The sequence below is a fragment of the Cupressus sempervirens genome, chromosome 9 (assembly GCF_028749045.1).
Source record: "Cupressus sempervirens isolate cs-2001-9-10 chromosome 9, ASM2874904v1, whole genome shotgun sequence".
Taxonomy (NCBI): Eukaryota; Viridiplantae; Streptophyta; class Pinopsida; order Cupressales; family Cupressaceae; genus Cupressus; species Cupressus sempervirens.
In genome coordinates this window covers 40,202,415-40,229,213 of record NC_143126.1, presented here as the reverse complement: position 1 = coordinate 40,229,213, position 26,799 = coordinate 40,202,415, and the positions used below count along the sequence as shown (strand labels likewise).

The window sequence follows — 26,799 nt, the reverse complement described above, 5'->3', positions numbered from 1 at the left end:
AGATTTGATATTATGTTTTGTATCTTCTATGGACTCTCATGTGATGTGCAATTGCTTTATGAGATATGTTTATGATGTGGCATTTTGCAGTTAATGGATATATATACCATGTGAGATCAATTTATATATTAGATTTGATTATGATTATTGGTCTAACCCCGCTATCTAATTTTGTAATTTATATATATTCTGCTTGGTGTGTTTTCCAAATGAGGGGAGGTAGTCGTAATCACTCCTATGGGAGATTTCAATGATGTCGCACTCCTTCCTTTCCTGTCATTGTTTGTATATATATGTATATTTGTTGTTGTTTCTTGGTGATGCATATGTGTGCAACTACCAGGTATCAACTCCACCTGGCTACACAGGTTTGAGCATGCCTTGATATCCTTGAACAGTTGTTCCGAAGATGGTCCATAGTTTACAAATGGGAAAACCCTATGGCTTTTTATTATTATTGTTTAGTCTCTTGATTTTGTCTTCTCCTTCTAGGTTCCTTGGCGAGGCATCACATTTTAGTTGGAAGGAATGGAATTGTTGCCACGAGGCATCACATTTTAGTTGGAAGGAATGAAATTGTTGCCAAGTGCGTGCTACCACTCGAAGGCAGATGGTTAGAAAGAGATTGTAAACAAATGATTGGAGGGTTATCTCATGAACTACGTTTCAGCACCACAAAAGGCATGGGTCTATTGGTTACACTTGGTAGAACATTGTTACAACACCACGCACCACATGTCAATAGGTATGACACCCTTCAAAGCGCTATATGATTATGAGCCTTTATCATCCATAGATTTGGAATTGGATGACAATTGCACACCAAGGACTAAAGACTTACTACAAGAAAATCTAGATATCTTGAAATCTCTCAAGGACAACCTGCGAAGGGCTTAGAACTAGCAAAAGATGCATGTCAACTGACACAGGGTTTCACAAAGTATTGAGGTAGGTGATTTGGTATACCTCCAACTTGAACTGTACAAACAATCCTCTATGAAGTCTTCTGGTAAGGAGAAGCTGAAGCCGCGCTTTTATGGACCCTACAGAGTTGTTTAGAGGGTGGGAGAAGTTGCTTACGAGTTGGAACTTTTCGAGGGGAGTCAGATTCACAATGTTTTTCATGTGTTGTGCCTCAAGAAGGTTGTCATGTAACCTATCACAGTGTCGAAGGAACTACCATGATGAAGAGGGAAACCAATTCTGGAACCAATTGAGATTATTGACGTAAGAGAGAAGAAGCTGAGGTTGTGCATCGTCAAGGAATTCCTAGTATGGTGAAGGGACCTACTAATCAAGGATGCTACTTGGGAAAGATAAATCTAATTCTACAGATGCTTGAGGGCAAGCAACTCTTGGGCTAGGAGTACTATAATGTCTCCAATATTATTTAATAATTTGATAATTATGCATGGCCCCAAAAATCAATATTGCTATCTCTTGGGTCTTTTTAAATTTTATTGTCAGTAATGTTTTGGCTATGTCAGCACATTTGTGCTATATATAAGGTCGGCTTATTATTATTGTAGGTATGTAATTTGATAGTTTTCTTAATATGTACAAATTCCAATGGGATTCTATTTTTTTCCATTTTGGAGGTGAAAGATCCTTTGTACTTAGTATTTGTGTTTTCTGTGGGAGTGACTCCTTACCCTATTATACTCGTTCCAAGATTCCTGTAACCTAAAGTACTATCGTTATCATTATTTGAATTTTCCTATATGAGTCTCCATCTCAAAAGTAGGGTATACTTATCATATAACGAAAACATCCATATTCCCTAGTGACAATTATAATCTGAGACAGAGAGCATTCAGATTGACACTGTACAATCTTGGTGCCACGAAATACTTCCTCGAGACTCAACATCGAACAACTTGGCTAACTATCATGTGATATAGTTGCTAATGTAACCATATGGTCCTACACTACATAACCTATTGTACAAACAATGCCATTTCAAAGGAGCGATTGTCGTATGTAGACCAACACTATATAGGCTTGTTCACCGTATGGACACCCAGGAATGCAAGTTGCTATATGAACTACCTAGGTACCCTACAATAGAGGAAGTTGTCATTCAGACAACATTTTGCACAAAAGGCTTTCATATGGAGATGTTGCTACTAGTATTGAAGGGAGGCATCTCATGTTGTTGTACCATACATCCACGTATGCTCCACTCAGCCACCAAATTGTTCACCTATCTCTGGACACCGTGCATAGTTGGAGAGGGTGATTGGGAGTTTGTGCACCGATTGGTTTTGGGACATTACACAAAGATATAAACATCAATGCACCAACCACTATACTAGCAACTCAATGACAGCCATGTGACACAATCTATGACTACCCATTCACATCCACTTTATATTATTTCAACTTTTGTTTCCTTTTTATTGTTTCCTCTACAATTATGGAAGAGTTTTATATCCACTATTGTATCTCTTCCTTTCCTAATTTGAGAAGAGTTGAATGTCCTTACTTGTAGCTTTTCTTTCCTAGATTTGACTATGTAATGAATTTGAAAGAACGGTTAAAGGATTAAGAATTAATATCACTAGAGCCCCTCAATTTCATTTTACATCTTTATTTTGTTCACAAATGTAGAGATATCATATAATAATCCAATTACTTCAAATGCTTGTGAAAATGTTAGAGCTCATTGTTGCATACTTAGCATTCCTAGATACTACTTTCATGGGAAATACCCTTGGAAGCCATTTGACATTTATTTCAGACAAATTGGGATCAAAATCTTTTATTTAACTTGATCCTTCTTCGATATTTATGTTACATTCTCATTGATTAGTGGACATTCTAATGATATTTGATAACCTGGCTTTTATGACACCATCAATAAGCTCCCCAATATCTTCTGTGGCCCTTGCCATGCCATTTTCCTCTCTTCCAAAATCCTTTAATAGGTACTAATTTATTACTGTTCTTGTAACCACAAACATCTTGAGATAAATTCTAGAGATGCATAGCTACTTTTAAGCTTATCTTGAAGAGTTGGACCTTGAGTCTATGCATTTGCCTTTTCATCATTATATTCTTCATTTAACTTGGCATTCCCTTGTAGCAACTTGTCATAATCTACTTGTAGCTTCTTCATTGTTGCCTTTGGAGTTAAAACCTCTCCCAATGCTTTGCAATCAAGTGTCCATGTAATCCTTATAGGTCTTCATAGATTATTGGCTTGTTATGCATAGTTTCAAACTCTCAATAGCTCATATTGCCAAAGTCTCATGTTTTGGATTGAATTTAGACCCCTGGTAGAAAATACTCACTACGTTCAACACATTTAAATACCTCCCCCACCTCCTTGCTCTTAGGAATACTGGATACAATGTTAGAGGCTATATCTCATCCAAGTAGGAGCAAACATCTAGTACTCCTTACTCTACAATGGTTGAAGTGGCATAAATGCCTAAATTTGTTTGCTTTCAACTAGAATCGATTGACCATGTTGTGGTGTACAGGACATAGTCGTGATGTGCGAGTTTTTCTCTTTGATGAGGGCATTGGAGTCAATAGATCTGTTGCCACTAGGTGATGGGGTAAAACAAATCTATCTTCCTACTTTCCTTGATCTGAAATCTTTTTTTATTTCAGCTTGGGAGGGTTGCAGTCCTAGAGTTTAACATTGTCCAATTTGACCCTCATTCTTTCTTTCAGATCTTTCCCTTTTAACAACACACCTTATATTTGGGACCATTTATATGTCTTCTCTCTAAAGTTTGATGCAGTTCCACCTATCCAATATTTAAGTTGACTTGGTCTATGCAACTTGTTGCTAAATTTTCTCTCTAAAGATATTAGTGCTCAAAACCCAATTGGCCTACAATTTTATGTTGTTAATGGTGACTTCTAGATCACATGGACCGGCTTCATTAGTTTCCCTTTTAAATTTGTCAATTATACCATCTTGTCCAACCCAAAATGGTAAACTTTGAAGATTGGACTTGTGGGAGAAAGAAACCTCCTTAATTTTGGCTCATAAAATACTCTTGATGAGTTGTGCATCTATCTTATTGCTTCCTAAACTGTAATCCTTCATGGTACTCCTCTTGTCTATTGTGTGAAACCAAAGTTGCACCATACACTAATGAAAATGTAATTGTCATGCAAAAACTAGTCTCCCAATCATGAGCAATGGTTTACTCTTGATCCTTTCTCAAGTTCCTAAGCCCTCAAAAAATCTTGCAAGTTCTTGGTTTATCTTGCCCCAACTCTCTTAAGATAAGATGCACAAGATAAGGTTCACCGATAAATGGGCCAATAAAAAAAATTACAATATTTTGTGGGCCAATGAGATGAGGGGTTAGGTAGACTTTTGTAGAAGAAGAAACTTGCAGATAACCAACATGTAATGAACCAATAAGATAGGGCCACTTGTATTTGCACCAAGTCATCTTTAAAAAAAATTCTTATCTTTATCCCTTTTGTTATGGCAAGATCAATGAATCTAGACATAAAATGATGACATTCTTCTATTAGTACACTTGGCACATTCTCATTGGCTGAGGATATGGCTACCACCTTATCATTCCTTAACAGGGAAACCACCATTTGTAAATAGTTGTGAAATAAAAATGATAATTTAAACATATCAAGTTAGTAAGACAAAAACACATCACAAATTTGCTATTTTAATTTTTAGCAACAACAGTTAATTGGGTAATGCAAATTGAAATCCCATCTCCCATCTTCAAATTGATTTGCAACCTATAATAATCAGCATAATTACTTTTTAAAAATGTTACTTTCCTTGTTTAAAATTGATGCCAGTTATTTAAATTTGATGACTCCTTGAATAAATCAATCTTAGTTGGCCCCATTTGGCTGACATTTGTTAATATTTTTGCAAAATTAAGGACCTTGGAATAATTCATTCAATGCATGACCCCTTTACTGTTAAGTTTGTGGCTTCAGTCAAATTGAATCGATTATGAGATTCATTGTTGATGGTAAATCATCATTTGGACAAATATTCTTATATATATATAAAATATTATAATACATATTATATTATATATAATATGTATAAATGCATATATAGATATTTATATTATTGTTAATATATTTATTATTATCTAATGATGATTACCATAGAGACATGTCTCCTTCTCTCATATTTAAAGTCTTCAAATCTGCATTTGGAACACACCAATAAAAATGGCAATGTTATTACATTTGCCAAAAAGATCTTTAATACAACATGTTATCAAACCTAAAGTTTAAATGTAAGAAAGTGTTTAAAGAGATGATAGATAGATACAAATTTCAAATATTAAAGTGGAAAATTAGATAACCATTTAAGGGAACCAAATGTAAGGAAGAGACACAGTCCGGACAGCACAAGCAAGGAGTAGAAGTTGACGGTAGCAGTTTACAATTATTAGAGTCAGCATTGATAATCCAAAAGCTGCAAACATTCATCATCGAACATCCAAAGAAGAAACAAATAAGCAGCAACTATAATGTTACGTCCCATATTTTGACCTAATTTAAATTTATTGATAGCTGTTAAAGTGAATGGATTTCCTTTCATAATCATGTGAAAAGGGTAGTTAAATATATCTGTTGTATTCATTATGTTAACTGTTTATTGATGATGATCGTTAACCATTGTTTTTCATGTGATGATTAGCAATTGCTTGATTTCGGAATTATAGTTAATAATTAAATTACTTATCTACATAGGCAAGATCCTACAACACAATGGTAAATTGTGAGCCTCTTAATTGGGAGGTCTTGGGTTCGAATCTACCCAAAGCTTATCTAAAAATCAAAATAATTAATCACAAACAAATAATAATGAACCTTGGCTTCGGCCTCTTATCAATCAAAAAAAAAAAAAATTCCTTATCTACATTAAATGTTATTATGGATTTATCTTGGAACTTGTTATTATCATGGAAAATGTTGCACGAGTGATTGCAGGACAAGATGAAGGGGAGAAGCATTGCTAAATAGGATCAACGGAATGGGATACTAGTTTAGTCCAATTATTGGGTTGACAGGTATAACCTTTAATTGTCTTGGTAAGGACCTAGTGACTTGAACATCAGGATACAATCGAAGGACCCGCATGAGCTATTTAATAAACATTTAAAACATTAATTACTTTAATTAAAAAATAATGCGTACTTCAAATGGTTTTTGTTTGACTTTCCACCACATCATTATAACGTATATTTATGCATGTGCACATAGATATAGAAGTAAAGGTGACACCATAATAATATTTTTATAAAATAAATAATATGATGCGACCTCATGAGTACATCTACATGCAAGTAGATAAATATATTATATTTATTCTTGATTTTTAACCTTCAAATCTTTTTCCATATTTATTAAAATTCTTGCTAGAAATTGAAATGCACATTTGGCATATTGGCATTCAAGAAGCCATGTCCTTTTTTTTTTTAAGTTACAACTTCTTAGAAGCCAAAAGGTTTTTCAAATACTTCTTTATATTAAGCCGTGAGAGACCATGGGTATTATTACAAACGATATATCTTTGCATTATTCCACCTGATATCCCTCTACATATTTCCTTGCCGCGAATTGCCATTTCATTGAATATTTTTGCTGAAGACATGATTGGTAATCATATTGAGATCTGCGTTGAAGTTATTTTCATGAAGGAACTCAATATTTGCATCCAGCCAAGGCTCCAATACTTCTGAACTTACGGGTTATGTGGTTGACTTACCATATCCAATCGATATATATATATATATATAATTTTATCAAATATCACTGCATTGTATTTACAGCAGTAAGCTACAAAATCTTGAAATGTTGTACAACATCCTTGTTTAATATCATCGGATAAGTTCATCCTTAAGTTAGAAGTTCTCATGATAAGTCGAGACAAATTGTTCATGATATGATTTCACATTTTTATTTTACTGCTGAATATCAGAATAAAATGGTATTTATTTTGTAAAGATTATATTTCTCAGGTCACAAAAACGTGATATGTTGAAAACATGTAATATTCTTATATCAAGTTGAGGATCAACAGACAGAGCTGATTGCTCTGAGATTCAAACACTTAAGACTCACCCGGCTGTATAGTCAAGGAAGAGGTGAAGAGGTTAGATAGAAATCTGCAATAACATGGAAATAAAAATCAAACATGATATATAATTCTAAATTATTTTTAAAAGAAAAATAATTTAATAGCTCATGCATGTTCATATTTATTGTTCCCTTATTGTCAAGTTGAGTGGTGGTGATCAGGTTATTGAACCCATTTGAAAACCTTGGCCAAGGTTGTTAAAGATATGTTTGCCATCTATGATCACTTGATGTCAGTAGTGCCAGTTATTCAAACATGTCCCTCTATAACTGTGCGGACATTCTAAACACTGGAATGCTCAAGTGATTGGACTAAAAATATCCCAAGCTTGATCCCAGGGTAAGGAGGGCCTTTCTATTGAATAGATTGTCTGGGGATGAATATGGTCCGAAGTTGAGAGGTTAAGCCTAAGTCAATGCTTTTCCTCTTACCAAAAGCCAAGGCTTGCACAACCAATTAAAGACTCACCAGTTACTTCTCGTATGTTCCTCTTTCTATTTCATGCTATGCATTTACTTTACTTGTATGCAAGGAAAGATAGTAAATCGTTATCTGAGTTATTTAAGTTGATCATTGATACAGTTATTTCAGTTGATCATTGTTACAGTTATTTCAGTTGATCGTTATTACGGTTATTTCAGTTTGGTTTTGTTATCTTAGTTAATCATTAGTAGTTACAATCAGTTAATGTCTCGTGAAAAGGAATTCAAGATAGTTTGTTTCAATAATTAGTTGAGGAAAACCTTTTATTTTGTTATGGAAATCCGTTTGTTACATATAATCCAACATGGTAAACATTAGAAAATTAGGAATAGCGATTACAGTCATCCTGACTTTATACAATTCAAGGTGAACTTTAGACATTAACTCATAAAACAGTTCGAAGACAGCAAAATTTCCGCAAATGAGTAAGGACATAGGGATGAGCAGTTGATTAGAAAAATCTGCATTTCATTAAGGAGAGTTGTGTCGAATTACAATAAACATGAGATAGAGTCTATACCATAAACTGGTTTAACCGTCTTCTGCAAATAATATTCAGCGATGTGACAGATATATACAATGATCAGAAGATATTGTGGGAATTCAATAAAGTAAGAAAGGTGATCTGCTGAATAAGGGGAATCAACGCAAGTAAACATTTAAGCAATAAACCAGATCTCGACAAAAAATCTAAGGAGCATCAAATATAATTGCAAATATGACTTGATCATGTCCTTAGCATGACAGATACGTCTGAGGTCAGTCAATGATAAATGTGATATACCAACATTCAGGAGGCACAAATTACAGAGATTCAGCGGCCAACGACTAATATATTAAACAACCATTAGGAAGAACAAACAAATGGGCAGAGATATATTGAAGAACTAAATCATGGTCAGTAATTCTATTGGCAAACACGGGAGAATGAGAAACTCATCTAGTGACATACGCTACCCAACATGGACTTTCCTCCCCTTAATAATCAATTGAACATTTGAAAGAAATTCAGTGGTCAATATTGACCATTTACATTATTTATTACATATAGTGTCATCGTTGTATAAGGATATAACTTGGTATCAAATATAATAGCGAAGCATGAAATGCTTTTATCAAGGAATGTTAAATTTCTTATCAAATATGCTAGTCAAAACCCACAATGAAGAGAGTTTGTGAATTATATGAAAGCAAGGGAAAATACATGGGACAAACCCAATTAATAATTATAATCGAAAAGCTCATAAGTAAACTAAAACTAGTACCTTACCATTGATGGTGGCATATAAACTATTTCTCTTGCAGCGTGGTTACCACTGAAGTGTTAGGGGAGATTGATAATCAACACTCTTAAAACAAGATGCAGAGTGTGGAAGAATCATTTCCAATTATAGTGACCAAGTATCTAGACAATTCTCCACGCCAAGGTGTAGTAATCCAGTTACAATATTAATGTATAATCATCATTCGGAGACCCCCAAGTAGGTTACTTGATATGGAGAATATTGCATTTGTAATGATGAAGAGAATATAAAAGAATATATCAGGTCTACGAAGGGTTAGATGGATAGATATACAAATCATTCTTGAACAGACATATAAGACTTATGTGAAAAGTAATCCAACACATACACTAGATCCATGAAAAATAGATGGGTAGAAAGGCTAAGAAGTGTATAGAATGTTTCAAGATTGTGAAAGGTTCCATAGGCAGATTCAAATGTTATATAAGTCCAACTTGAGAGGTTGATTCAAGAAGCTTACGTCAACATCAACCAAAGCTCTAGTATCATGAATTTGTCATATGATCGATAACATCAATTACAATTAAAATAGCCAAACTATCCAAATTGTATAGTTATGGTTACCAAAGAATTTGAACCATCAATGGTTATCTGCCTAAGTTGCCAATTCGGGTTTGGGGACAGATTCGGATTCGGGGTTCGGGCAAATTTTTTTTTTCCCATTTGGGTCCGTGAGTATGTGTATATATATATATATGCAAAAAAAAAAAAAAAACTCACATAGTTGTAAAAGTAAAACTAAGTCATTCCATAGTATGAATATATCAATGTTACTTGATTATTGATCAATGCCAAATGTCAAAGATAAACATTAAATACTCACTCATTAATCCATGTTAATGTTGTAAATAAAATCATACATTGAAGTACTAAAATGCAAAATGGAATTTCAAAACATAGACTACTTCATCAGATTGATAGATAATAAATTATGACTTAATAAGGTTAGAAACATGGTGATAACTCATAAATGACTCAATGACTCAATGACAAATGTTTAAACATAGTTTATCAAAGATGCAAATGCTCTTCAAGGGTCAAATGGGTCATCAAAATATGAGAGATCAATGGCTTCATCCTCATCTATATCATTGACATTTTCCTCATCATTGGAATCCAAACCGGTTCCACTAGCCCCAGATGCAGCCACATCCTCCTCCTCATCCTCCTCAATATCTAGCAAGGCAATTCTAGATATATCTTGGACAGTCATATCCAAGTCAGAAGTCTCAGGTAGTACATCCCACAACTTCTCTAGTCCCTTCTTATATCCTGGATTCTTGCGTGATAGGAGGTGCAAGTTGTTGTGAATAAATACCAAGTCCTCTACTTTCTTCGAACGCAACAGTTACGCTTCACTGAGTGGATAAAGGAGTATGTACTCCAATTCTGCTTAGCAGCAAAAGAGCTTGCAACCTAGAGAGAACCAACAAATTTTAAAAAATTAGCTAAGTAATTTTACAATACAATAGGAATTTAAGAGTGCTAATTTGACAAGCTAAGTGGCCATAAGAAAAGGAAAAAAACTTAAATACATACTTGTGACAAGATCTTAATGGCAAGAGGTTGGAGGTACATGTAACTTTCCCCATGTAAGTACCACCATCCAATGGCATCCAATCTACTTTGGTCATTGATTGCATCAGGTTCTGCATTTTTGCTTGAGACAAAATCAACAAACTCTCTCCTAACATTTGATGCCACATCAGGATCACTAAAGAGCTTGCTAAGTGCCCTCTTATACCCAGCAGCAACTTCATGATCTCTATATGGTGCCACTCTACCAGGAATAGCAAGGATCTCACTGCTATAATATCTAGGAGAAAGTGCATATGCCAGGAGGTGTAAAGGTGTAGTCATCTTGTTCCAACGATGTAGAATAATTTTCTCCACCTTATTGTACAAGGTATCAGGATCCTGCTCTCTCCTCTGAATGACCTGGGATGTCAAATGATGTACATGTAAGTTATCTTGATGTAGTGTTAATAACTTAATTAAAATAAAAAATCAAAATCTCTCAATAAACAAGGATAAATTATTGTATAAAAATTTAAATTTACTGATTTCATTCTTTCTAGCGTGGAGTCCATGGCATCTTATATGTTCCCCAAACAAGGCTCATCCGTGTCGGCATACCGAAGCATAGTCATGATGGGTTCGGTGAATTCTAATGCATTTTCCACCCTATTCCAAAAATCATCACTCGAGATCAAATCCTTTACAGTTTTGGCCTTTTTTGTATCAGCTTGCTTCCATCCACCCCATTTGTTGTTAATAACCATTTGACACAATGCCTCTTTCACCCTCACAAGTTGTCTAAGGATGATTGTGTATGAAGCAAACCTTGTTTCAGCAACCTATTACCATGTTAATTCAAATTGTAAGTTAATATGATAAGTTGATAACACAAAAATTTAAGAATATGTATTAAATTTTGTAAAGTATGACACAAAAATTAAAATGATAAATGAAGCTAAATAAAGTTTAAAATTTACCTTCAATAATTCCAAGCGGGAGAAAGTTCTGAAAATTGCTTGTGACATATGGTGGTTTGTCACAAACATTTGGATCTGCTCACCCTCCTCATACACATTTTTCATCCATTCAATTTGGCTGCCCATTGTTTTCATCACCAAGTTCAAGGTGTGGACAGTGCATGGTGTCCAAAAAGATATGCTCATATCGTGCTTCTACCAAAGCACCTGCAGCCTTACAAACTTTAGCATTGTCCGTTATTACTTGGACAACATTGTCAGCGCCCACGGACTCTATGGATTCAATGAAAAGTTAGGCAATAAAATTTGCATCGTTTACTTGCCCTTCACAATCAACCGCCTTCAAAAACATTGCCCCCTTTGGGCAAACAACAATCACATTTATTAATGGACGGTTTTTGCAATCTTTCCATCCATCAGAGACAATGCTCACCCCTGTTTGGATCCAAGAATCTCTTATTGGTTTGAGGAGGTTTTCTACATTTTTTCTCTCCTTATGCAATATGGTGGTTCTCAACTTTTCATATCTAGGGGATTGGTAACCATGAGGTGCATCATTTATTGCTTTCACCATCTCTCTCTAATAAGGCGATCTCACTAAATTGAATGAAACACCATTTGTAATGAGGCAACGCCCAATCTTTGTCAGCAATTTCTCTCGTCATTTTCAAATGCCGTATCTAATGGGCCTCTCTTGCGGGATGGGGGTGTTTTTATTTCATCTTCATCCACAGATGGGGCAGGTAGGAAGGGATGTGGTCTACTAGTTGTTCGAGAGGGTGGTGTTGGTGGTTTTTGCTTTGACTTATCTTTTTTTGCCTTTGACACTAACCTATCAGCCTCTTGTTGTTCTTTTAACATGCCTGATATTTGAGGAGCCGGCAACCTTTTTTTACCTCCCTTTGGGGGCCCCTCACATGGAAATCCCTTGACGTGGTGGACCTATTGTTGATGCCGATAATGTTGATGCGAGTTTTGTATCACTTACATAACATATTAGGATTTGAATATTTGATATAGGATATCAAACATACAACTCCTCTTTTGAAAAGTTAATGCTCATGAGACATGAGTATAACTCCAATGTTCCTTACTCTTGTGGATACTCGCTCAGTTTTATCAATGTGATTTGCTGATAATCACGTAGGTGGCCTTACGCAAATTGTTGAGGATGACTTGGACTTTGGTGGGATGAAGGTGATGGTGGTTCGGTTTGTGAAATGTGCAGAGGCAGATAATGTTGATGGTGGCGATGACAGAGGATGTGTCTACCAATGGTGATGTTGATGGGAAAGCGATGGTGGTGGAAGGTGAATGGATGTGTTCTAATACTCGACCTACTCCTCTAACTTTTTTCCCTAAACTTTGATTACCTAGCTACTCACTATTCTACTCCTACTCCTATGAATGGAAGGTTAGCAAATGGACGGGGATTGAACCTAATGAGAGCTGACTAGCGGCCTCACTTCCATAGGTGCAATGATTCAAAGGAATAATAAACTAGCTTACCACACAAAGCTTCCCAACCAGCGGCTAGGATGCTAGTGGTCTAGTATTGATCCCTATCAAACATTTACCAATGCTACCATACAACTGTCCATCTACTTCAACCTCACTTAAACAACTTAAACAAATTGAAAAGAAATCTAGCTATGTGGAAGTAGAAAACATGCAATAATATCCAATGTTCTTAATCAACATGCAAATCGCGACAATGAAGAAGAGAGCAATTTTGGTATTATCTTCGCAACAATTTCTCCAACACTTTACAAATGAGAGCAAATGGCCTTTTATAGGGGCCAAATATACAATGGACGGTGGAGATCAAAACAAGATCAACGATCCAGATTGGATCCTCAAAACCCTAATTAGGGTTGCCACCCCATCGGCCAATGAGAAGTTGCCACCTCGTCGATGGACCAATGAAAAAAGTGCAAAAAGTGGCAACCAATGAGAAGGCACCAAAATGGTGGCCAATGAGAAATAGACACTTGTCCTATTCTAGAAGAAAGGGGAAATTTGCCACTTGGGCTTACATCAGATGATCTTCTAATATAACTCTTCCCTTTTCTTTCATTTTTTAAGCTAAGGCAATGAACTTAGCTAGCCTTTCGTTAACTTCTTTCATAGGAGGACAAGGTGTGTGCTTCGCCCTGAGTTCCGCTGACTTCGCCACGTTGCTCGCTACTTGTAGTATCCTTTCGTGATCCTTCGCAAATCCAATAAAAGCATTAAGAGAGGAAAGGGTGCCCAAATGCTTCTTCCCGATGGCAACCTTTCCCAACTCATCCAACCTCGATCCAAAATCTGTCTCATTGATATCCTCTTCTCTAATATCCTCAAAATCAAGTGCCACCCCAACGTCGCTCATCATGGTTGAAATAGAAGTGTCGACGCTTGGACTGTGTCATGCAATCTCATTATGTATTTCCTCAAGTGTTCTAAATCTGGTAGTTAATGCAACAAACCAATATTCAACTATACTCAATCCTCTCTCATCAACCATCCCGGCCCTTTGCAAATATGCATTTGGTAGCCCAATGAACGCCTATAGCCTAGGAATAGCCAAATCTTTGATGGGAAGGAAACCTTTCCACTCTCCTTCGAATAATCTAAACTTGTCTCTAACGGCCACTAATGACTGGAATGTCGAGATGAAGGAAGGCAAGAAATTTCGCCCATCTTGGATTGTATCATGGATCCAATCCTCGACTTTGTGTAGTTGAGCTGATATCTCTTCTGAATTGCTCCCGCTGTCTTGAGGAAGGGCTGCTTGGTGTAGCTATTGGATGGGCCGGCAATCTCTCCAATATTTATTCTCAGCCTCCAACTTTACTATCCTTTCATTTGCCTTCCTTAACCTCTCTCTGATTGATGCTATACCTTCCTGGACCTCCTCACACTCCATAGCATTTGTATTCCTTCCCAAGTTATGTTCCACTATCTCATATTCTTGGGCCACAATCTCATTCACTGCCTTGTTGACTGTTGGAATAGCAATATGAACCTTTCGGTGACCATCACTGTTGCTCCTGATTACCCTTGCCACCATTCTTACCATTTGTTTTTGGTTCTCGTTATCACCCTTTTCCATTAACCCTTGGATGTCCTTAGCTGTATGGGCTGTTACCACCTCACCTCTTGGCATAAGCATTTGTCTTAACCATAGTGCTGCAGTGCATCTCCCCAAATCTGGATTCGGTTCGACTAACAAAGCATCACCAACGGCCTCGAGTTCCTGACTTATTGCCTCGATGTCGATTGGTCCATCTTCTTCTCTACTAGTTTCTTCCATATCATTTCTTTGCTGGTTCTCCAAGAGAGGGGAGTACTCGATGCTTTCACTATAGCCACTTGATTCCGAATCAGAGCTCACCTCCACCGTAGCCCCTTTATCATTTGAATTGACCTCTTGGCTTCTAGTCTCAATTATACTCTCTCTTGATGGCGCTGCATATTGTCTCTTGGTTGGAGGCTTTGGATGTTCTTTGCCCTTCTCTACCTCCAAAACTTTCTTGCTATTTCTAACCATTTCCTATTGCCGACCACTTCCTTCATTCCTGTGTTCGACCAATTCTACTTATCTCTCCTTTGGCCTCATCATCTCATAGGTAAAGGGGATCCTTTGCCTTTGCAACTTCCTTAGTCTTTCATTATACCATGACTCAGTATGTAAATACACTACCCTTGTGACTGCCTCCAAGGAAGGATCCTGATGGTCATCCCAATCCACTAGATTCAATTCTGTTCCTTCTACTATATCATAGTCTTCTCTCAACACATTTTCATCATCCTCCAGTTGATCCAGAATATCAAGGCCTCTCTATCTAATAGCCCTCATCATGTTCACCGACAGCCTTGAGAAAGCTAGCTTTCTCACGTGAAAGTCATCTTTGGCATGGCCCAAAAGTCTTCTATGGTGGGAACATGCTTGAATTCATTTCCATGAGATACCTTGATAAGACCCTTAGGATCAAATCCTTGCCTTGCTTTGTACCATCCCAGATGATACCATTCCAATTCCTTCTCCGCAGCTTCAAAGGAGGCTTGATTTGGGCAACTATCATTGCTAATTATGACTGAGAATGTAACGCCTGTTTTCCTTTCATTTCTCATCATTCTATCATAGTGCTCAAGTTGCCTAGCCAATTCCATTAAAACTACCTTGTCAGGTGGGTATCTTGGAAGCCTCTTAGGACAAACTGTACTTCCTGCCACTCTAATGTATGTAAACTGTGGAAATTGGATGAATCAACACCCATATTTCTTTATCTTTGCTTCTGCATCCGATGAAAGTCTTTTAGCAAGTGTCCCTTGCAATACCCTTACTATCTTCATGGCAAAGGCATCACAAAATATCTTGTAATCATTGTTATTGTGCAAATGGAGCTGTGGATAGCATTCATGTACCAAATATTGCCCCGGTCCATTACCAACTTCTCCTAAGGCCTTTAGTTCTGGACTCTTGTACAATCTAGCAATTAGGTAGAACAGATAGGAGCCCATGTAGAATTGCCTTTGGTTTTGCACGGTTCTGAGTTGCAATTCTAAGATCTCGCTTATGATCTTAGCCCAATCAAACCTTCTTTTCCCCTTTTCAATCTCATCAATGAAGAAGTACATCCAGTTTTCAAATTGCATTCCTTGAGCTAGGCCCATGATTCAACTAAAAAGAACAACGAGATCACCCTATTCTGGTTTAAAATCTGCCATTGTGAACCTTGTTGATTTGCTAACACCTTCCTTTCCCTCGTGAATCCAATTGTGCTTTAGATGCGTGAAATAGGCCTCTTGGTTATCTTGAAATGATTTGGTTGCCCGATCCATCATCACAACCGTCATACTTTTGTACTGGGGAATGTTGAATGTTTTTTCGATTGCTTGTTCGCCAATGTTGGCCAACACTCTCTTCCCTTCACCAAAAATGATGGATTTACTGTTTAGATCAAATTTGGATGCACACTCTATAATCAACTCTGGACATGGCAATGTAGGAGGAAAAGTCGCCGCATGTACAATTCCACTTTTGTATATCCTATTTGCCAAAGGGGATTGTCCTTCCTTTAGTCTTTCTTTCATCCGTATCATGTCCATTGTACCAATATTGGTGTCGATTATTCTCTTCATTTTCGAGAAGAAGGGCGTTTTGGGCATCATATCCTCTTTGTCTTTCTTAGTGTTTGTCCGCTTGGAATTCTTACTTGCACTAACATCTTCCATGCTTGTCGCCCTATTACAAGATGGTAGAGTGGAGGACTAGAAGGCAAGTAGAACCAAGGGAAGCAATCCTAAGACTATAACGAAAGAAGAATGTCAGCTTAAGGACCCCATTCAACTCTAAATGATTTGAAATTACCTTTACCAATAGCCAAGGGGAATTGTCCTTCCTTTAGTCTTTTCTTCATCCGTATCATGTCCACTGCACCGATATTGGTGTCGGTTATTCTCTTCATTTTCGAGAAGAAGAGCGTTTTGGGCATCATATCCTCTTTGTCTTTCATAGTCTTGTCCGCTTGGGATTTTTACTTGCACTAACATCCTCCATGCTTGTCGCCCTATTACGGGATGGTAGAGTGGTGGACCAGAAGGCAAGTAGAACCAAAGGAAGCAATCCTAAGACTAGAATGAAAGAAGGATGTCAGCTTAAGGACCCTTTGCAACTCTAGATGATGAAAATTCACCTTAACCAATAATCTTACAGCGACTTTTTTGGAATTAGGACTTGACCTTAAGAATTTCAAATCCCTTGCAAATCAGAAATTTATCATGTAATTCATCTCCAAATAAAATTACCCAACCTAGGGCAAAAATCGCAGCCTCTTGAAAAAATCAGAATTTTATCTTCCACATATTTCGGCTCCCACAAATTTCGCCTAGCAAAAAGAGTGCAGATCTGCTCTTGCAAAATCACCAACACCTTGAGAAGGAGAAGTGAGAAGTGAGGAAGAAATGGGAGAGAGGCCTCCTCTTATACCCAACTTTCTTACTCTCTCCAAGCTAGCCAACTTGGACCCTGGGAGCAAGAAAAACAAATAATTAATGCAAAATTATGACTCACAATTAAATATTTAGCTAAAATTAATTTTGCCATGATGAAAATTGCTTTTTAAAATTGCCAATTAGTTCTAAATTGCAAAAGGAAATTAGATGGTGCTTTGGAGATGTTAAATATTTTCATTTAATGAGGATTTAGTAATTAATACGTTATAAAAATTGGATTTTGGCTAATCAAAAGCCATTTTTCAATATTAAATTACCAATTTTATTAAAGGCAAAAAGTTTTCAAGGCAATTTTAATCTATTAAAGCCAATTTTTTGTAATTTTTACCCAAATCGATTTTGCTATGCCAAATTTTTTTTGACAATAGTAAAATAAAATTGCTTCTAGAGCCAAAAATCGATTTTTGCAATTTAGCCTGATTTCAACAAAATTAAAATTTTCACCAAAGAAAAATTTGAGATTTTCCAAAACTTAAGTCTTAACAAAAATTTTTCCTTTTGAAAGATTATTCAAATTTACACAATTATATCCGAATTTTCAAAGGAAAACGTCTTAGTACAAATTTACAATTTTATTCTGCCAAATATTGCTCTTTAAAATTTTGTTTGGCCTAAAGATGAAATTGGTTGCTCTAGAAAATCAAGTTGAAACTGGGTGAAAATAAGCTAAGCTTCCCCACATTTGTCGTGAAGGTGCCAAGGCGTGAAATTTTCAAAACTCAAAAATTTTGGGCAATCCAAAAATTTGCTGAGGCGATTAAAAAAAAAGGGGGTCCCCAAAGAATTTGGGGTGATGGTGTGAGAATCTCACAACACCTATCAAATGATGTTTAACCCGGTAATAGGAGCTTCTATATTGGTTTTGGCAAAAATTGCATTTCCATATATACCCTCCCTCTCCAACACATTGCTCAATTCTTGTTGTATACTTCCACAAAGGAGAGCCTCTATCAATTTTAAATCTTTGGGATCCCACCTCACCCATTGAACCCTAACTACTCATTCTTGGATTCTTGCAATCTATTAAAACAAATTTAAAAAAATATTTCAAAACTTATACAAAACTTGATAAAAATTTAGAACAATAAATATTTAAAAAAACTAAAAACAAACTATGAAAGAAGCAAAAGGAAGGATCAAATGCATACCTGAAACACTCAGCATTGATTATTTGAAAGATTTGAGACTCCACAAACAATCTCTACAACCTTATCTTCAAACTTGCAAAATGGCCACACCAAAATGAGAGAGCAAAATGACAAAGCAAATGAGAGATTAGAGGAATGAAATGCATCTAATAGGCCTTACTTTAGAGTTTTGCAAAAAATAATAATAAAAAAACATATTTTTAATGCTTTTTTGGGCCACTTTTTGGCCCCACCTGCCGCAGGTCCGCCTGGATTCACTCGGGTTTGCGACGGGTCTGGGTAGGGTTTGTATTTTCTTGCACGAACCCGGGCGGACCCGTAGGGCAAAATTTGGACCTTGCTCGGACTCATCATGAACCTGGGCTCGAATCCGGCTAACCCGAGCTCCAGGGTCCAAATCCGACAACTTAGTTATCCGCTTGATGACCAAAGCTTTGAGTATGAGTAATAGGTTCGTGAACACTCTAAATCAAAATATTGGTATATGGTGGATGGATTTAGAGAAATGTCAATACTCGAGAAGAAGAAAGAAGAAGTTACTAACGAAGATAGAGGTTGATGTCATTTTGGATGATTATCTCTATTTAGACTTGATATTGATTGAAAACTCTATAGAAATAAAATGTGGGAATTTTACCTTGCGGAGGGAGAATAATTAATTTAACCCAATGTTTCATTCCCATTGGAGACATTTTCTGATTTAAGGTAGATGGACCTTCATTGGAGAAATTAGTATCAAGAATGTTAATGTACAGATAAGTATTTTTATGTATTACATTTATCTACTCATTATAGTCTCTCTCTTATTTGTATTTGTATATGTACTATATGAGAGGTTTTCCTTGATCGTTTCCTTTGTATCTGAAGATGATCTTGCAAAAAAAGAAGGTTGGTAGTTTACACGTGCTATCAAATATTGTGCAAACTCAATCTTATGATAGTAACTCGAATGAAGCTATGATCCAGAATTCATTAGTCATCTGATGATTAGTGGTGTTCTTGAAATTGAATATTCTTGATGATTGAGATTACGAGTATTTTTCCATTAAGAGGGAGTTTGACACTTCTTCAAAGGCAATGTAGGAGCTCAAAACATTGATACAGGGAGTTTAAAAATACTTGTGTATGAATGCATGATTTTGATGGGCCTACCCCTGTGTACATCATGAGGAAATAACAACTTATCACCAAAAAGAAGAAGATTGATATCAATTTTAGAGGGAGTTCAATAGGCATCCTTAGGCAAAGAGAGCTCTAATGGAGTAACTAAAGGACCTGACTTCCTAGGATTGTTGTTCAAAGGGAGAATTTTGTGGCGTGATCTCTTCTCTAAGGGAAAAGACTAAAGTGAAATTCCTTGTAATGCATTCTTCTTTGTGAGAGAGAATTTGAGGTGAAAGCTCTAGTTCTACCCTCTAACTTGGTTCATGGTGGTTACTATTTTGCATATGTGGATTATGCCATGAAAAGTGATGATCTTTCATTGATATATATCTAGAAGGTAGCTATTGTAAGGTGACGATCTTATAACGGAAGTCATGATAACAAACGTATCATGATCAAACTTCATTAAGTTGTTGTCCTAGAGTGTCGAAGATCATGATACTTATCATGATAGAGACCACGACATTGTGATTTTTTGTTATCTGATAGTCTACATTAAGTTGTTGTCCCGAAGTGCCGGAAATCAGATAACTCATATCCTACTAGGATATAACATATTCTTTTGTTAGGCATCAAGGATTTGATGCCAAGTACATACCAAAAGAATATAAGTATGACGAATATCATATGATTAATATTTCCTGTGGAATTATACTTCGAATTATATTGAGAGATAACATCTAAGCTAATGAATATATGTCGATCTCCTTAAATATGTCATTCCATGAATATTATATTGAGATGATATCTCTTTATATACCTGAAAGCATAATGTGTTCTATAACAATTCTCCCTAGCTAAAGAGAGAATGTTAAGTTTGTAGCTTCAGTAAAATTGATTCGATTATGAGATTCATTGTTGATGGTAAATCATCATTATATATATATATATATATATATATATAGAAGAGTATAAATATTATTGTTAATATATTTATTATTATACAATGATGATTAACTGTAGAGACATGTCTCTTCATGTCTCATGAAGAGACATGTCTCCTCTCATATTTATAAGTCTTCAAATCTGCATTTGGAACACACCAGTAAAAATGGCAATATTATTACATTTGCATAAGACAATCTTTAATACAATAAGATTTACAACTTATGGTTGATTGGATAATATTTGATTTATTGTCATTTATGATTTATTTTCCATAATTTCAATTGCCCAATTGTTAAAATGAATACCATTTGGGTGAATAATTTTTAGTAACAAAATTTAAATAGACAATGCAAATATCATCTCATCTCTCATCTTCAAATTGATTTGCAACCATTGATAATCAACATAATGTAAAAAAAAAATGTTATTTTCCTTGTTTAAAACTGATGCCAATTATTTAAATTTGATGACTCTTTGAATAAATCAATTTTAATTGGCCCCTTTTGGTTGACATTGATTGATTCTTTTGCAAAACCAAGGACCTTGAAATAATTCATTCAATGCTTAATCCCTTTCCAACTTCTAGTTGATTGGAAAATATTTAATTTATTACCATTTATGATTTGTTTTCCATTAATTGTAATTGTCTATTTGTTAAAATGGATGCCATTTGGATGAATTAATAATTCTTTTTAAAAATTAATTCGTATTTCGCAAAATCGAGGTAAATTTAACTCATCACAAGTTAAACCTATTTTCATTTTGTAGATTTGTGGTAAATTCAATCTCATCTCAATTTTGAAACCCAATTTCATTTTGCAAATTTGAGGTAAATTTTCTCTCATTCAATTTAAAACCCATCTTCATTTTGCAAAATCGAGGTAGATTTAAAATCTATTTTCATTTTGCAAAATCAAGGTGATGCAAGGGACTCCCCTTAATACCATAAACTCATAATAGAAATAAAGAAACAACAACAAATGCGAGAACAAAATATGAACTTCTTATTATGGCTGCAAATGCGAAATTACAGAATTCTCAATTACAATATGCTAACCCAAATGGGCGCCTTCATTACAGTAATCTGCAAGACAGTGCTGTGAACTATCACTCAGAGCTGTCTTAGACAATGTTTAGGCCTTTCTTAAATAGGTAGTTTTTATGCCGCCCGAGAAGGTTCTAAATGCTTAAACTTAATACCTAGGGTCGACAGACCCTAACAGTACACAGAGTCGGCCAAATATATCTTTGACAAATTATTTTAGAAATTTCAGTAGCCCAACTTTTGAAGGCCATAACTCACGAACCATTGCTCCGATTGGCTATTATAACCACTTTTCGGAAACACCAGCTTCTGATCTACAGCCATAAAAGTGCGCTTGCACCCTTCTGTAGAGTTTTCGGACCTCCTCCGGGCACTCTAAGGCCTCTAATGGTGAACCTGAAGATTTTTCCAGCAAATTTTTCCACCGAAAATGCGCAATAACTTCTCTGATACTAATGCTTGAGCAATGAGATTTTTATGGTAGGCTTACAACTCTAAAATGAACCTTCCTATAGAAAATGAGAACATTCTGAGCTCGTATGACAAACTTACTAAAAATAGTAAGTTCTCATAAATAGTAACCACCTTGTCTACTAGTCCTTATTAAAATAGAAAACGCTGAAAATAAAATATTATTGGGTGATGCAAGATTGCCCTTACACCCAAGATGCTTTTGCATCACAAGGTGAATTGGGCCTTATCTTGATTTGAAAATTAATTTCAATTCCAATTAATGCCACTAAAATTGATCTCCCCTTTGATAAATTCATTGAAATTGAGTTGATTCCTTCATCCAATATGACTTAAAAGTATATTCCTTTATCCGACCTCTTGAGACAAAAAGGGGCTTCCTACCCACAACTTGAGATGAAGAGGTGCTTCCTCTACCCCCAACTTGAGAGGTAGAGGTGCTTCCTCTCACTCATTTTAAGACAAAGGGGTGCTTCTTCACACTCATGCTTTAGCAAATTTACACATCCTTGGCTGAAAATTTTACTTTAATTTCTCAATTCCAAACTTTGCCAAATTTTCCAAATTTTTAAATTTTTTGGCACTTCACCAAATATTGCCAATTTGGCTCAATTTTCATATTTGATGTTCTAAGAAGGCTTTCTAAATCCTAAAATGTTGCCAAACTTGCTCTACTACCTTAACCTACCAACAAAAGAGTGGGTCTCCATTTGCAATGGGGCAGTGATGTGAAAACCTCACAATAAGTACTTTGTGTAGATCGCAATTATTCAATTGCCTTGGTAGCATTTTATTGTGGTCAAGTGAATTATGTGTAAGATTGGAGAGGTAAATGTGGCTTGCGTATTATTGTAGAGGAGAAAGATCAAATGACCATTGAAATAGAAAGATGCTCTCTACTACATAATCTTTAGCATTTGAGTAGAATCTTCTTTCATTTCATGTATGATCTCGAGTCAGCTACTTTTATAGTCTGCCTTCCAATGTCATGTCTTCTATTGATATAAACTCCCAATAGCCTTCTGATCAAAGTTTCCAGCAATGCATGGATTACCCTACTTTTATTTTACATCAATGGGTTTTTTTCTTGTACAAATTACCAGTTTCTATTTCAATTTCTACATTTGACTCCTTGTGATATGTGACTGAAGCATTTTATAAATTGATATCATTATAATAAGATTTGTACAGTAAGTATTGAGAATATTGAAACTGCTTTTGTGATCGCTATATGAATGGGTAGTTCAGTATTTCAGTTTTTCTTTGTTGAGGCTCCTGTAATTATTATTTTTAAATGGAGATGAGCATTATCTTCAATTTAATGATGAAGTGAATTACAAATCTCAATTTTGGCAAGAGAATTCCACTTGGGAAATGTGTGTATATGGGTGTGTATTATCTTTCTAATCATGTTTTATAGTCTTCAACCATTTTCATTTATTGTAATCAAAACTAAGAATATGTAGAAAGTAATTCACACTCCATCTGCTTGCAAGTTGTTCCACTGATTCATTGATTTTGTAACAGATTCTTGCAGAAATAAGGCCCTATCTAGCAGGTACTGGGGGCGGAGAGATTGAAGTAGCTGGGATTGATGGTCCTGTTGTGAAAGTTCGGATTAGTGGACCTGCAGCTGAAGTAATGACTGTCCGTGTTGCTATAACACAGAAATTGCGGGAGAAGATTCCTGAAATTGCAGCAGTCCAACTACTATAAGCTGGGTTTTCAACCCCAACAATTCACATGTGAAGTAGAAGATGCACTGCTCTGTAATAATAGAAAGGAATGGAAACTATTTGTACTCATTTTACATCTTATCCTGCTGTTAAAAAAGTACTCATTACAGTGCATTAGTCATAGGTTTGTTTTCCAGTGGATGTTCTCAACTTGAAGAAACAATGTTCTACGCCACTTCTCAGCTGGAGATTCAACCCTGGTGCTTTAAGCAATGTTGAAAAACTAGTTAAATTGCCTGACAGTGACTGATATTTCGGACATTTTTTGAAAATGTCCTAGAGGACACATATTATGATCCAGTCAAATTATATTATTCCCATCATGAGTATTCTTTCATTGTAATTCTTAAGATGTCACCAGTTGACCAATTTTAATTTGCCAGTTCGATACATTTAACTTTAAATAGGCATGCAGGGCCATAACCATGAGAAGAAAAGCTTGGTATGGTCATCTAGTGACTTAAATATTGATGATGCTATTTGTAAATATTGCCTAATGCACGTGGAGAATTATGTGTTTCACAGGGATGTTTTCACATCCAACAACTTTGCCATCCCCATGCCCACTGGCATTTCATGTATGTCAGGATGGCAGGGAACAACCCCTAGCTATCTCAAAAATCTTCAAATCTTTGAAACGTTTCCCAAAAAGTGTTGCTGTAAGAAGAAATGTCACGTGGATGTTTGGCAGATCCCAAGACAGCTAGGGATGTCTGAGATGTCCCTCAACCGTCCCAGAAACAAGGCAAGTTTTCATAGTGTTAAATAAATAACATAACCATTCATGACTAAAATAAGACTATTAAATATATCATGACAGCATTCAAGTGGCAGCAATTAATATTTCATGACAGTAATATAACGGCAATGATTTGAAGTTTTGATTTCACTGTGCAAACTTAAACTCAAAATTCCCAAACTTCAAAATTCTATAACTTCTGGGTTCGTGCATTTTGAGCATAACCCGTTATTATGTTAGTTATCTAAAAAGTGATCTTCAAATCCCATTGCCTCACTTTTATTTATCAACAGACATTAAAAGAACTGATTTCTTTATTTAGATTTTGTCAATTGTAATTCATTTCCATGCAAATACCCCGTTTTTACTGTTTATGTTAGCATTCAGTACCTAAGTTTCCACAATTTGGATTGCATTTTCAAGTCCCAGTACTTACTTTTTTTCATCAATATACATCAATACAATTTCCTTATTTATTTATATTATATCAATTTTAATTTATTTCTGTCCATGTCATTTTCTTTTATAGATAAATCATCATATGAAAACATTGATCTATTAAAAAAAGTTGTAATGCTAATGTCAAGTGCTGATGGTTCTGATCTTAAATCAAATCAAAGCTATATTGGTTCAAAGCTATATTGGTGTAGAAAGATTATATCAAAGAGCTATCTTAAAGAGTGCTAAGATGACAATTCGTCATTTTTAAATTTGAATGAAAACAAAAGAAAAAATGTAACTTGTGATATTTGCTATCATGATTCAACTGTGTAGTTTTCAAGTCAAACTCATTGACCCATGTTTCATGAGCAGTGGTTCACAATAACCCACTCTCATTGACACATGTTCCACAGCTTGATGCCATATGATGGCTTTCCTATATTTTTCAAGTGCCCTCTAATCTTTGGGCATGGTTGTGGGTAGATTAAAAGAAACAGACTCCAAAGGTAACATCAACATTGTGCTACAAATTATGATGTTGCCAAAATTCTTATGGATAGTTTCACTAGATAAAGATTCTCATAAAATAAAATTGTGATGACTGTGTGTGTGAGATTCTCCTATTTATCAAAATACATTACATGAAAGATAACCATCATTCGATAGAGCAGACTTGAAAAGAATTTTTTGGTCCTTTTACTGTCATGCCCAGGCATATTGAAGACTATTTTCCATCTCCTCTTTTCTTTTAGATGATAGATTTGATTCTATGGGTAAGGAATCCTCGGAGAAATTGTGTGTGAATGTGGTCTCACTAAATATGTGATGTGTCAATGAGGACAAGATGGACAGCTTGATGCCATATTATTTTTCATGTGCTCTCTAAGCTGTGGGCATGGCTGTGGTTAGATTAAAACAAAAAACTCCAAAGGTAGCATCAATATTTGTGCAACAAACTATGATGTTGCCAAAATTCTTATGGATAGTTTCATTAGATAAAGATTCTCATAAAATTAAATTGTGATGAATGTGTGTGTGCTTCCTGTTTCAGAGATCTTAAAACAGAGCTCTTTTGTTCAAAGCTAAGAGTTCTTCTGATCAAAGCTATGAGGAGGCAGCTATGGAAAAGAGGTGGCTCACATGCAAGACACTGTTCACATAGAAATGAGAGAGAGACAAGAAACCATCTTAGTCAAATTGACTCGGAAACTACACAGTTGAATCCTGATAGCAATATCACAATTTGACTTGCTGTGCAAAATATCTCCTAATTATCAAAATCCATAACATGAAAGATACCCATCATCGATAGAACAGACTTAAAAACAAATTTTTGGTCCTTTTACTGTCACATCCAGGCATACTGAAAACTTCTTCTCATCTCCTCTCTTCTTTCAAATGGTAGATTTGATGCAATGGATAAGGAATCCTTGGAGAAATTGTGTGAATGTGATCTCACTAAAGATGTGATGTCTCAATGTCAACGAGACTGGGTTCTTGTGAACCACTATTCATGAAACATGGGTCAATGATTCCGAAACTACACAGTTGAATCTTGATAGCAATATTACAATTTGACATGCTGTGGAGAATATATCCTACTAATCAAAATACTTAACATGAAAGATACCCATCATTCGATAGAGCAGACATAAAAACAAAGTTTTGGTCCCTTTACTATCACGCCCTGGCATACTGAAGACTTCTTTTCATCTCCTCTCTTCAGAGTGTAGATTTGATTCCATGGATAAGGAATCCTTGGACAAATGCTGTTTGAATGTGATCT

The 26,799-nt window shown here is 35.6% G+C and overlaps 1 protein-coding gene across 1 annotated transcript in view; it reads left to right on the top strand.

The window, feature by feature from the left end:
- Positions 1–24,156, top strand: part of LOC149537506 (nifU-like protein 2, chloroplastic) — a 57,349-nt gene extending 33,193 nt beyond the window's left edge. The window contains exon 4 of the mRNA XM_089798927.1: positions 23,625–24,156. Within this exon, the coding sequence (XP_089655053.1) occupies positions 23,625–23,813 (189 nt within the window). The 3' untranslated portion in view covers positions 23,814–24,156. The remainder of the gene's footprint in view (positions 1–23,624) is intronic.
- The last annotated feature ends 2,643 nt before the right edge of the window (positions 24,157–26,799 follow it).